At 40.6% G+C, this 14,590-nt stretch overlaps 2 protein-coding genes across 2 annotated transcripts; one reads left to right on the forward strand and one right to left on the reverse strand.

Annotated features, from left to right (window-relative positions):
* The first annotated feature begins 2,857 nt into the window (after positions 1-2,857).
* On the forward strand, positions 2,858-3,464 carry LOC148008666 (uncharacterized). The gene is made up of 2 exons (XM_087674104.1): positions 2,858-3,132; positions 3,359-3,464. Exons 1-2 carry the CDS (start codon positions 2,883-2,885, stop codon positions 3,442-3,444), a joined length of 336 nt encoding a protein of 111 aa, XP_087530230.1. The 5' UTR covers positions 2,858-2,882; the 3' UTR covers positions 3,445-3,464.
* An 8,141-nt stretch (positions 3,465-11,605) lies between these two features.
* Positions 11,606-12,892, reverse strand: LOC148008667 (uncharacterized). The gene has a single exon (XM_087674103.1). It carries the CDS (start codon positions 12,890-12,892, stop codon positions 11,606-11,608), a length of 1,287 nt encoding a protein of 428 aa, XP_087530229.1.
* Between the last annotated feature and the right edge of the window lie 1,698 nt (positions 12,893-14,590).

A 14,590-nucleotide genomic window follows, 5' to 3' on the forward strand; every position in this document is an offset into this window, starting at 1 on the left:
TGGTATCGACTTCTGATCATTATACGAATGACTATGCATATACACCAAATACCAAGCTAAGTGAGCAGTCAATCTTACTGAAGGATTTGAAGATTGTGAATTATGCTAAGCAAAATAAAGATAGTTCTAGAAAGCTTGGGCTAGTAGTCATCCATTCTCCTAGAATTAATGGCCAATTGATCTAAGGTCCGGTAAGTGAATCTCCTCCACTCCATCCTCGTCTTCTAGGAATCTTCTAATCAAAGCATGCATACCCACTAACCAACTGACGAGGATGACGGATGGAAGTAGTAGGAGAGGGAAGAGGAACCAGTGAAAAAGGATGAAGGGATGGGTAAGAAAAATCATAAAACGAAGAATGAGCTAAAGAGGGATTAGCTAAGAGCTTAGGAGAATCTGTTAAAAAGGATGTTAGTAAATAGGCTAGAAAAGTGGAAGGAATATTTATAGATGGGGAAGGAAAACACGAAGGAGGGGAAAATACTCGATCCTCAATAAAAGAATACTGTGTGAAAATAGGAATTTGAGAAGCACGTTGAGGTTGAACCGATGGACCTAAGACAAATCGACGATGGTAATCATCAAAGAATGATAAATCAAAAGGCGGTTGTTTTGAAAGCTGGGCTAAGAGGTCCACTCTCAGTTGGTCAATATTCTGCACATGAATATAGGCTTTGTTTTTTCATTGATTGAGGATCACAGAGTCAATCATTGTATGCCAAAAGGTTTCAGGACAATTAGTCACTTAAGAAGAATAGACCTGGAACATCTGATCAATCTACAACTCCAAATATCTGATATGTAATGTAGCTTGTAATACCACATCTCCTACATACCAAGCTAAATCTTCATCATTTGGAATTAATAAATCACCTCTCAAATACATATAAGACATCAACATAGTGTCTATAGTCACAGAGTCTTCAAAAACTATTCTAGCCACCTAAGTCAATAAATCAGTAGACCAAGCTCCACTCCAACCATCCTTTGGAATAGGCAAATCCATAATTGAGAGCTTGATATAGAAGACGATCTTGTGTTGCTGATAATAAACAAAGAAAGAGTGTTCTGGAGGAACAAACTCATGAAATTGCTCAAATGAATATCACAGTAAATCGATTGGACTGAAGTCTTTCCACCTTGGCTTGAAATAAGGGGCATAAGGTAGCATTCCTTTGAAGGATTGCAAAATCCATAGGGGATAAGGAACATAGATGATTTTAAGAGCCAATGTTTACTTTCATGTCATAGAATATGTGGCAAAACTTATATTTTAGACTTTCGAAAGTGTGGCAATTTGTTCTCTAACCCAAAGATATCCTATAATCGATTGGCGAATATTTTTTATGAAAATAATAAAGTTATAAAATGTTTAAAGTGTTATTTTTGAACTCAAGATGGTAAAGTTTTCTTAATAATAACATAGAAAAACATTGAATGAAAGATAATTCAACCATGACTGTATTATTGCCAAGAAAATAGTACAACTAAAGCAAGGTAAATCAAGTCAATACACATTGATTAAAGCTCAACTTTCCTGTGAGCAAATGCCTATAAATAATGTATTGATAAGCCACAGTGCAACATTCACTTGGATTGCCTATACAAAAGCTTCACCATTCAAGTTGATTACACAAAGAGCAACTTGATTATCTTAGGCTTGCCATCCATCAGTACTAGAAACTTCATCATTTTCATGTAGTTTTGTTAACGATGATGATGGTACTGATGTTGACCTTGTGTTGATATCTAATTGATTTCGCCGAGTTTTGGCTGATATCCAATATGCTAAAGCTCGGTCATAGGGAAAGTTCTCTACTGAGCACTGATGGGAAACATACAATCTTATGGGAAATAAATATTGTGTTAGATTCAAGTTCAAACCACTTTTTATATTCAAGCCAATGGGTTCATATGTCCTCTCGTCCCCACCAAATACTATCAATGTCTACATGGAAATATTGTTTCACCAACTTTGTAGCAAGGTGTCCTCCTTACCAAACATTATTAATGTCTTAGAGTGGAATTATTTCACCAATTATTGTAAGGATGAATTAAGTTGCTTAGACCAAATATTGAGAAGAATGGCCAAAACCAAGGCTTCAAAATCTAAAAGCCTAGATTTGCTCTTGCCTCTATTCTACTAGAAATAAATCCTTACCACTTTGGAAAATGTCAAAATCTTTGTAGGATATTGTCAAGATTCTCAATCGATGATTTGCCAAAACAAAGAGTTGTGACTAGAAAATCCTAGTTGCATGTGATTCTCTTTCTCGCTAGGCTTGCATGATATAATTGACCTCAAGCCATGCAAATAGGGTATAAAGTTGCATGAGACTCTCTTTATGAATATTTTAAAGTAATCCTAATTAAAACCTGAGTATCTCATTGATTCTTTTAATATATGAGAGTGTTTAAGCTCATATTAGTTTAGTTAGATTGAACTAACAAGTTATGTCACAATATATTGCATGTTTGAATTATATTTCAAGTTCATATCTTTTTAGACATGTTTGACTAAGTTATGTGCCATTGAATTGCATGTGAGAGTTTCCATCTATTGGAGTTCAAAGCTCATATTTGAGTAGATTACTTGTACTAGGTTATGTCCCAATTCCCCAAGCTATGTAGATAAATAGATAGATATTTTAATATTTTACGGTTTCTCAAAAGTTTTCAAGTGGGAAGAGTTTGAATTGGGAACAGTTTCAAGTAGGATGGACTCTAAACAATGACCCCGAAGGCACCTAGAAAAGATTCTCTCTCTCTCTCTCTCTCTCTCTCTCTCTCTCTCTCTAAATTGATCATCAACTCTGAGGCAACTCTCTACCAATACATCCCCACGCATACTCATCCTCACACACACTCGCTCGTAGCTTATAATGGCGCTCGTCTCGAAGGTTCTGTCCTCGCTCAGTGGCATTGCAAGTGCATGCCATGATCATAAGGGTCATGAGCTGCACTATAACAACGTCCGCATGCTCACTACTCTCTCTTCCAATTACATTAAGCTAGCGGCTGCGGGAGGGCCTAGACCGGTTCCCTCAAGAAGTCGGCCGTATACGGCAGCACGCAATCAGTTAGTCGAAGATGGAGTCGTGACCACGAATGGGCACACGAGCACTGTTACGGGTGGGTGTTGGGCTACTTAGGCCGGCCACGAGAGAGAGAGAGAGAGAGAGAGAGAGAGAGAGAGAGAGAAGTGGACCGTTGGTCCGTTGTACTGAGCCTTGACTAACATATACATGCGTGGACGGTGGATGAGAGAGAGAGAGGGGACGTTGACTAAGGTTGTTGACTTGAGTTGAGGCTCGGATCGCGTTTGACATGTTTAGGTGTGCCTGTGTGTAATTTGCAGGTAGTCCAGCAGCAGGCGGAGAGGAGTTCTGGAGGAAGGTGCCAATGTACGCTGACGTGGCGACGGAGGACTTCATGAGCTACTGATGGCAGGTGGGCCACTCTGTTACACACTAAGAGTGCGTAAGGTAAATATCCCCAAGTTGGTTTTGGCACAACATAACACGTCACGTCACAACACGTCACAGCACGACACGGCACGGCACGGCACGGCACGACACGGCACATCACGACATAACACGATTGCAAGAAAAGAGAGTGAGAGAGTTTTGAGAATGAAAGTGAGAAGATGTATTAGATTGAGGAGGATTTACAAAGGAACGGGTAATTCGAAGATGGCACACCACGCTGCCTATTCTCGTCTCAACACCGTTTTGTAAGGAAGCAAGAGGATGCTCCCTTATACACTCCCCCCCCACGAGAAAGCTCAATGTCCTCATTGGGCGAGAGAGGGACCGGATTTTTGACTGAAAAGAATCGGGGGTCTTAATCCACTCCTAGAGAGCAGATCAGTGTCTTAGCCCGCTATTTACAAGGGAAGTATGTACAAGCCCTGTCTTATCCACGGAATTTTTACAAGTGTGAGATAAGACGGATAGTTAGAGGTGGAGAAGTATTATGCCTTGCCCACTGACTCAATTACACTTGTGGAACAAAGGACTTTGCCAAAAAGATGAAGTAGATTGATTCTGTCCACTCCTCACTATACAAATCGTGAGACAGAAAATCACTCAGGAGGTAAAAGTGGATGATAGAGATCTGGATTTTCTCTTTCGTTGTAGAACTGCAGAAGTAAATCACGGGCATGTTCGATGACTACAGGTTCAATCACCCATGCCACTTCTTTGATTGGGCGATTCTTCCATTTGATATGGAATTCGGGATGTTTGCCGGTGAAGCGAGTTGCCAGAATTATTTCAGGTTCAAAGGGTAGTTGTTTAAGCTGATCTGGCAAAGGACGTTGACGACCGAATCTAGTGTCGGCATGGAACCTCCGAAGTAGTTGTACATGAAAGGCATCATGAATTAAAACGTTGGGTGGCAACTGTAGTTTGTAGGTGACATCATTAATGCTGGTTACCACCTTGTAGGGGCCATAATATCTGTTGTTGAACTTCGGAGTTAGGTTTTTGGGCAGATCTATATTTTTGGAACTGACCAACACCAAATCACCAGGGAAAAACTGTACATGTTTGCGGCGATTGATGTTGTATCTCTTGGCTACTAAAATCTTGTTTTGACGAAGGGTGTCTTGAGCGACTTGCATGCGCTGTTTCCAATTGAGCAGAAACTCTTCAGCATCTGGATCTGCGATAAATTGCTTTCCTGCTGCTAAGGCCATGGGAGTTATGACTTCTTTACCAGTTGCCACCTCGAAAGGAGTAAACCCAGTAGAACTATGGAGTGTGGCGTTGTAATGAAATTCAAGGATATCAAGAAATTGAGCCCAATCTTTCTGATCTGCTCGAACATAACTTCGAATGTAGTCCTGAATACCCTGATTGAGTCTTTCTGTCTGCCCATCGGTTTGCGGATGGTATGCTGAAGAAAACCTGAGTTGCGTATCCAATAACTTGAATAATTCCCTCCACATGTTGCTTAGAAATCGGGGATCCCGATCTGAGATGATAGCCAAAGGTAGACCATGATATTTGAAAACTCTTGAAAAGAACAATTTGGCCACCTTGGGAGCTGTAATGGGAGGTTCTGTTGGAATGAAATGAGCTTGCTTTGAAAAATAATCAACTACCACAAAAATCGCTGTACAACCATGAGACTTTGGAAGCTCTGTGATGAAGTCCATACTGACCACGTCCCAAGGACGGGACGGTACGGGCATCTCTTGCAGCTCTCCTGGTGGCTTCATGCGCTGTGCTTTGACCATTTGGCAGGTAGGACAGGTGTGAACATATTGTGTAACATCCTCCCGCATCTTCGGCCAGTAGAAAAATCTTTTAAGCCGATCGAAGGTTCGGATCTGACCGGAATGGCCCCCAATAGGACTATCGTGACACTCCCAGAGTATTTGGTTGCGGAGAGCTGCCACCTTCGGAACATATAATGCTGACTGATAATGAATAAGTCCATCTTTGATTTCATACATGCCCCATGGTGTGTTACCCAATTCTATGTCTCTGATTAGCTGCTCTGCTTCTTCATTTCCCTGCATGTGCTCTCTAACTTGATCAGCAAATCTACTTTCAGCAACTGTGATAGCTTGTAACTCAACTCTTCGACTGAGAGCATCTGGCATTTTGTTAGAAGATCCAGGCTTGTGTAAAATTTCTATATCAAACTCTGCTAGGAAATCCTGCCATCTGGCTTGTTTGGGCGAAAGCTTGGGTTGGGTTTGGAAATATTTGAGAGAGATATTGTCTGTATAGACCTTGGTGGGTTTGTCTTGAACATAGTGTCTCCACTTCCTTAAGCAATATACCACTGCGAACATCTCTTGTTCATGTGTTGCCCACCTCCTTTCTGTAGCATCCAATTTCTTAGATTCATAACAAACTGGGTGTCCATCTTGCATAAGGACACCCCCAATGGCGTATGCTGAGGCATCAGTATGGACTTCGAATGTGCGGGAAAAATCTGCCATCTTGAGTACTGGTGCTTGTATCATCATTTGCTTGAGTTGGTCAAAAGCCTGTTGTTGCTTATCTGTCCACTGAAAAGTAGTTGTGGGGGATGTCAAATCTGTTAATGGTGCGGTAAGCTTGCTGTAGTCTTGAATAAACCGGCGACAGAAAACTGTAAACCCCAAAAATTCTCTGAGTTGTGCAAGCTTAGTAGGGGGTTGCCAGTTTGTAACAGCCTGCACCTTGTTAGGATCAATTGCAATACCATCCGGCTTTATCAGAAAGCCCAGAAAATCTATCTGCTCAACTGCAAACTGGCACTTCTCCGGCTTAACGTAGAGTTGATGGTGACGGAGCCGCGAGAAGATTTTGTGCAAGTGCTCCAAATGCTCCTCCAGAGTTTTGCTGTAAATTAAGACATCATCAATGTAGATGATTACAAAGTCATCTAGGAAATCAATAAAAACTTTATCCATTAGTTCACAAAAGGTTGCTGGAGCATTAGTGAGTCCCTTCGGCATCACCAGCCATTCATAACTGCCATAACGGCTTCGGAAAGCTGTCTTTTCTTCGTCTCCTTCTGCTATGCGAATCTGATGGTATCCCGACCTCAAGTCGAGACGCGTGAAGAACTTAGCACCTTGAAGCCGATCCAATAAATCATCAACGACAGGCACGGGATATCGATTTCTGACCGTGAATTTGTTGAGGGCGCGGTAATCAGTACATAGCCTGAGTGAGCCATCCTTTTTCTTAACAAATAGTACCGGAGCTCCATAGGGGGATCTACTTGGCCGCATGTGCCCAGAGGCTTCCATTTGACCAATCTGCTTCTTGAGCTCCACCAATTCCGTGCCTGTCATCCTGTAAATCGGCCCAGCTGGGGGTTGAACCCCTGGCAAAAGATTAATCTTATGATCGACACTTCTGCGAGGAGGCAACCCATCGGGCAAATGATCAGGCATGACATCTTGAAACTGATTCAGGAGCTGTTACACCTTGTCATTCCCTATGGTCCAGATGATCTGCTGAATGACTGGCTCTTCCTCAATTATGCGTGTAATGCAAAGACGTAACTGTCTCCCATGTTTCAGTTCTTTTTCTAGCTGCTTAGCCGTAATTTCTGACATCGGTGAGACTTGATTCTGATCCTGTTGTTCGTGATGGTGATCCTCTGTATGCCCTGTGAAGCTTGGAGTGGGACTGGGTTGGGGTAAAGAAGTAGATTCCTGATGTTGTTGAGGAACTTCGGGCTCTGTAGGTGTGGCTTGCCGTTGGAGCGAAAAAGACTTATGAGGGTGGTGCACTGCTGCGTGACAACTTGTTGCTGAAGGTTGCTTAGCTGGTGTATGCCTTGGAGATGACTGTTTGGGAATCCATTTCTGTGTGTGGTTAGTAGGAATAGTAGAAGTTGAGGGACTCACCGGCTTATTGTCGAGATGACTAGTCACCGGAATTGGCGATGAAGAGGTCGCATGATCCTGCAACCTGCTACGAAAATATGGAACCCACACCACTGTGGTTGGGGTTTGAAGATAAATCTTATTCCTTTGCATACCCAAAATTTGCACCACGTGCTGATCTACCCAATCCATTCCTAAAATGCCCTCAAACCCATCCATGGGAACAACAATGAAGTTTAACTTTGCGCGCCACTGCCCTATTTGCACTAGAACATCGTTTACCATTTCACAAGCTTTGTAGTTACCCTGCACGAATGAAACTTCAAGGCCTGCTGCCTTCGAGAGCCTGACGCCCAGGCGTGCTGCTACCTGCGGTGAAAGAAAATTGTGTGTGGCACCTGTGTCCACCATTAAATTTTGGGAAATATCTTCCACTGCTGCCTGCACATAGATATTGTTGATGCGAGGAATACAAACAGGCATGGTAGGAGAGGTATTAGCCTCAACAGCACCCACTCTCGGTCTTTGATCCCAATTCTTACTGTCTTCTTCAATTTCTGTAATGTGAACTGTGGATGGGGGCAACGCGGTATTAGGTTGAACATAAGCTGCTCTAGATCCACTTGTTGACGCCGTTGCCCCTTTGGGACAATCTCGAGCGAAGTGAGGCCCTCCACATAAATTACATGCTAGGGGGCCCCCTCTTCCTCTATATCCACTAGAATAACCCCCCCGTGATGAGAAATTGCTTCGACCGAAGGCTCCACCTGTAGATCTAAAAGATGTAGACGTACTGGCAGGGCTTGAGTCGGTCCTTGTGCCTTCAGTATATTCAATTCGAAGGGGTTGTTGACTTGACCATCCCGTTTCTGTACTGGCATTAGGTTGATTGAACCCTTGCGTTGTTCTTGGAGCCCATGATGTACCACCTGAAGACGGATTGCGCATGGATCCGACTTGCCTACCTTCAAAATCCCATAGCCTTTCAGCCATATTCATAGCATCTGCAACGGTAGCCGGCTCCTGTTTTTCTATTTCTTGACGAGCCCATCTTTGCAGACCATATAAAAAACCATGTAGTTTTGTCGTCGGATCCATGTCGTGAAGCTGAAGCATAAGAGATCGGTATTTTTGAATGTATTCCCTCATTTTTCCATTGTATTGCTTGAGAAACCGCCATTCGTCTCTGACTTTGAAGGGTTCATTCTTGGGAACAAAATAATCTATCATCGCTTTCTGTAGATCTTCCCAAGAAAGCTTGCCTCCGTGCTGTTCCTCTTCAAACATGAGCCACTTAGCCGCTTCTCCATCTAATAGCTGAGCTGCTGCGAGACCTTTGCGGCGGCTTGAAATTTTCATCAATTTGAGGTACCCATCCACCTCATGGATCCATCTATTTAAGCTGACAGAGTCTCTTTCTCCTTTGTATTTGTTCGGAGGTTGTGGTTTAAATTTTCCCATTTCGTCGGAAGACGAATCATCCCGATCTCTTCTGTCTTTCTTTCTGCGTCTTCTATGTGGTTCAACTTCATTATCTGTTTCAGCCTGAATTTTTCCCATAGCTTTGGGTAACATTGTAGCCAAAAGATCTTGCATCATACCCCGCATGGCCTCAATAGAGTTGGGCTCCCTACGAAGCGCCACTCTTTCCTTCAATGCTGCATCCAAATCATCCTCATGTTCCGTCGGGTACTCATCCCCGACCTCAATTTGAGGTTTACTGGCCCCAATTCCAAGAGCTACCGAGATTTCATCTCGTTCCTCTCTAGCCGCACTTTTATTTTTGTTGCGTCCACCCATTTTTGATGACACAATTAGCTTTCCACTATGATCACTCCTACGCCCGTTGAAGGACCTGCCTTCGCGTGAGGAGAGGCTCTGATACCAAGTGTTACACACTAAGAGTGCGTAAGGTAAATATCCCCAAGTTGGTTTTGGCACAACATAACACGTCACGTCACAACACGTCACAGCACGACACGATGCGTCATAGCGCGTCACGACACGGCACGGCACGGCACGACACGGCACATCACGACATAACACGATTGCAAGAAAAGAGAGTGAGAGAGTTTTGAGAATGAAAGTGAGAAGATGTATTAGATTGAGGAGGATTTACAAAGGAACGGGTAATTCGAAGATGGCGCACCACGCTGCCTATTCTCGTCTCAACACCGTTTTGTAAGGAAGCAAGAGGATGCTCCCTTATACACTCGGTGCGTAGCAAGGAGCAGATCACGGCCTTCCTGGAGAACGTGTTGCCAGCTGAGGATGGTGGGTTCCGGGAGGACGTGCTGCTGGGGATGGAGCTGGCCCCCATGAGCATCTCCCTCACGCCCTACGTACTCTCCTGCATCGACTGGTCTAACCCCGTTGATGACCCCATCCGCAAGCAGTTCCTCCCCTTGGCCTCCACCTGCCAGGCCGACCATCCCATGGCCCTACGAGACAGTCTATCTGAGGAAGTGAGTTATGAGCGCCCCCCCGCGTCGCGTAACGGAATACTCATGTCATCGTGACGTTTCTGTACTCATGTCATCGTACCGGCAACGTAAAATGGAAACATCAAAAAAGGGACGCCCACTTTGTAAGCTTTGATCAATCAAAACACTTCTTTAAAGGTTGGTGTCCGTAGTCCTTTATACATTGGAGAGGACATGACCTGTTGTTTACTTGCTAAACAAGTGAACTCTCCGCTCATTTTTGGATGGAGAGTCTCCCCTGCCCACTTTGTAAAGTGGCGGACAAGGGTGTACTTTTTGCATTTGCAACCAATCAAAAGATTTATAAGTTTATTCTTTTTTATTTTTTACAAATCGTGTCGCTTTGGTGTGTAAAGGTATGACGCCCATGTTTGTGCCTAATTTCAAAAAGTGCATGCCTACACTCTGGGTGGGGGTTGGCCATCCATTACTTGGTGTGTAACCAGCCTTATACATCGCTATGCTGACAAAGCTGCTCTAGTCTCTACCACAGTATGCCCTATATATTGCAGGTATACACCCTTGGATAAAGTTTAATTTATACAGAGGATCAGTTACAAAAACGTGTGTAACTTATTTTATTTGCATAGCAACATACAACAACTTAGTGTCTTGGCCTTATCCATTTTTTATAATAATCCTTGTGGTTGGTAACTGCATGAGTGACCACACCTCCTAATTTGGTGCATGACAGCTTCATTGTGAAACATGAAAACATGTCACCTTCCGCTCGGGCACAAGAAACAATCACAGCAGTAGACCATGTACACGTAGAGACAATCGTTTTTCAAAGGTAAACTAGGAATAGTTATAGATGATTCAAGTATAAAAGAAAAGAAGATGGTGAGTAATGTACAAATTGTAAACTAGGACACAATGTTCGGGAAAAAAAAATTTGTGAACCTAACATAGATCCTTCTTGTCTTAGTGTAAGGTGGTTCTGTAAAATTTGAACCATCCAAAACCTTTTCATTCTAAATTGAACCGGCCCAATTCCCTTGATCTTACAAATTGAATTGGTCAAATTCCCTTTTAAATTTTTAATGAAAGGATAATCGTTTTTTTTTCCATTATTTGAAAGAGTCTATATTTCAAAGTTTTCCTTAGAATTTGTTCAATTACTTATCTCTTACACCGTAGAAATGAAAACCCTTATGATCAATAAGCAACTTGATTTATATTACATATCTAAAATTTTAATAGATAAAAACAAATGCATACAAGTGGTTTCTATGTCTCTTAGTGAGTCTATGGCCTCAGAGAAGTATATACATCATAAGCACAAAAGTAAAGAGAACATATAGAATAGAAACCCAAAAGAAGAGAAGTTAAAGCATAGAAGAAACAAAAAGAAAAAAAAACAAAACTAGCATAAAAGATAACATAATGAAATATAAGCAAAACAAAAAACAAAAAAGTTTTAAAAAAGTCAAGCACATTTTATTGAAAGCAACCATGATACAAAAAGAAAAAACAAAACTAACATGAAAGAGAATGTAATGAAATACAACCAAAATTATAAACAAAAAAGTTTTTAACAAGTTCAAGCATATTTTATTAAAAGCAAGCATGATCTAAAAATAAATGTGAAAGATTTTTATTCAAAAGATAGAAGAAACCAAGGAAAAAATAAGTTTAAGATAGGAAAATGGTTTAAAATCAAAAGAATCAAGACAACAAAAGTGCAAATAATGCATAGTGACTTCAAAATCATCATAGGCCATAAAAAATCAATTGCTCTTATCAGTATGCAAATTTACTGCAAAATCAATGAGCAAATTTCTTATGTTGTGTATAAATGTCGATGTGTTTTTTCAGCCCATAAGTCCATACTCTCAATGAACTCCATATCAGTGAACTTAGAAGGCCCTTCAATAAAGATTTTCATTAATGTATCTAAACTCTTAATCTCCAAACGATTACGTAGCTTACTCTTTATCACAGTTCGAGCACTAAAACCTCTCTTACAAATAGCAATGCTCGAACATTGGACAAGAGCTACTTGATAAAGAGTAAGAATATTTGGATAAGCATCCCTCGACATACTATTGCAAGCAAGTGTTGAAGTTATCTTTGGCAATGTGAATCGTATCCAATCTCTAGAAGCTTGATGCTTAAAACTTCTAAATTCTTTCTTAAACTCATCAACTTCTACCATTGCAAGGAATTCTTCTATATTTAGCTTTTTAGGAAAACCATAATATGAAGTTAATTGATCTATCTCTTGGGTTCCATAGTTCTTTAAGGCCTTCTCATGTATTGGATGTTGTGCATGCACAAGTATTTTTAAATAGTTAAGTATAGAATTATCTTGAAATCGAGAGTTCAAGTTACTTACCACTGAATTGGCAAAAGCAACTTGAAATTCTAAGGCCTTGTTAAAGTCTTCTCCATTAATTTTACATTTTAAATCATGCTCATAAAATTTATTCCCATGCAAAGCACCTCTTAATGTATATAAATATCCTTTTTCAGGCCCATAGTCTGGAAGGATATCATATCCATATACTCCAACAATTAATGCAATCACATCAGGAGGAGGACAATCAATGTAATATTGTGTTATGGATACAATTTCATTCTTCACAAGACTATCTATAGTTGTGATATCTACAAAGTCTTTTTGAAACATTTGGCTTAGTGTTGTTAAACCTCTCAAAATATCGGCTAAGAATTGTAAGCAATAAACACACTCGAACTCAACCAATTCTTCATAAATATCAAATGCCTCTCTTTTTGTGATATCAAGTATTGCATCTAAAGACTTGCATACTCTACTAATAGCTCTATATCTACTTAACCATCTCACATCAAAAGTATGCTCAAGTCGAAGAATGGGACATGCCAAATCTTGTTGCATAGCTTGCAACCCTTCTAATCTCTTCGTGCTAACATTAAAATGTGAAGCTATAACATTAATAAGTTTTTCTAGCTTTTTGTAATAAGGCATCTCTTTTGCTACACTAGATATTGCAAGGGCACTACGATGGGCAACACAATGAATTGATGTTAAAAATGGATTAACGTGTTTTTTCAATAAGGCCTGGACACCATTCTCCTTTCCTATCATTGTGGAACATCCATCAGACCCAAATGCAACGAATTTAGGTAGATCTAGCTTACGCTTCTTTAGCTCACTAATAATAGCCTCAAACAAAGATCTTGCAGTGCCATCATGCACACATATGATACCATAAAAGCTTGTTTTAGGAATACAATCAGCCTCAAGATATGATAAATTAATAACCATATGCCCATGTGAGGAGATATCATTTGATTCATCAATTAAAACACCAAACCATGGACTAGCTAAAACCTTTTCTATTGTACTTTTCATAAGAGATGATGCCATGCAAAAAATCATTTCAGCACATGCCTTATCATCATTATAAAGACTAGTAGTGTATGGTGCATGGCAATCTTGCAATAAGCTTATCATTTCAAGAAATGCAAAAAATGGCAAATTTTGCTTTGCAATCAAATATGCAGTTCTAAATAATGAAAGTAATGCCTCGTCTTTTACTTCTCTTATTTTTTTAACACTCTTTTCAATGGAGTATTTTCCTTCAAGCAAAATAGCTTGCATAACAAACTTATGACATGATGTGCGAACATGGGATTTTAAGTTGCTAATTTTAAAATTTATAGACCCCCCTTTTGAATATGCACTATGTGGATGAGGATATTTCAAACAAAGCAGGCTTCAGCCTTCCAAGTTCTAGGCGCCCAGGCTCCACGCTTCTATCCAGAATCAGCCATGGAGGACGATGGCGTAGGATGGTAGAACTTAGAATGGCAGTGGCCACGCCAGTTAGTGCCCTGTTGCCGTGGCGTCACGTGTAGGTCCTAGGATGCAAGTTGAAGGAGATCAGGCTGCAGCCAACCTCCAGGAATGATCGTTGATGAATCAGGGAGGCACCAGATTCGCAAAAACTTGAAAGAACTATGAATATTGAACAAGCAGTAGAGTCGTAGACTTGAGTTGCAACTTGAGTTTTGCAATGCATTACATGATGAAACGAGAGTTTTTGCCATTTGGCGCTCTCTCTCTCTCTCTCTCTCTCTCTCTCTCTCTCCAATTTGCTGGTAGTAGATTGCAGTCCTGACTCCTCAACTTTAATTATAATTAAAGCTTGAACGTTTAACTTTTAAAATTTAAACTTTAAACTTGAAAATTTAAAGCTTAAAAGGTTAATTTAAAAGTAATTTGAAAATTGATATGTATTATTGAAAATCCTTATCCATGTATATTTAGAAGGATCTTATCCTTCTACTTTAATCATGAGAAGGATATTCTCTTTCTATGCTAAAGGTGAACCAGCCTAAATCCTTTTCACTTGTATTTTTCACAAGTAGGCAATTCCTCCTCACATTGAATCAAATGAGTTTTCTTCGAAAATGAACCAGCCTTAGGATGAAGCAAGCCCGCCTTTTCCTGAACATTGCTAGGACAAGTTTATGATGATTCAGCTACAATAGTAAACTAGGAAAAGTTTATGATGATTCAAGTACAAACGAAAAGAAGAAAGTGATTTCTAAAGTTGTCTAGATTAACTAAATATTAACTAAGCTCTCTTTTCTACTATTATAGTTTTGCTACAGAAGCTACATTGAGGGAAATGAGACCAACACAGTAAAGAAACAAAGCTTTGGGAAGTCAAACCGGGAGTGTTGGAAGGAGGCCTTTGAGTACCTCAAGACACATCCACAAATTGAAGACTTGACAATTTCTGGTGGTGATATGTTCTTCCTATCAACAGATGACATT

This window comes from Lygodium microphyllum, unplaced genomic scaffold, assembly GCF_053477565.2.
Source record: "Lygodium microphyllum isolate KBCC unplaced genomic scaffold, Lygodium_microphyllum_v1.1.10 scaffold_93, whole genome shotgun sequence".
Lineage (NCBI taxonomy): Eukaryota > Viridiplantae > Streptophyta > Polypodiopsida > Schizaeales > Lygodiaceae > Lygodium > Lygodium microphyllum.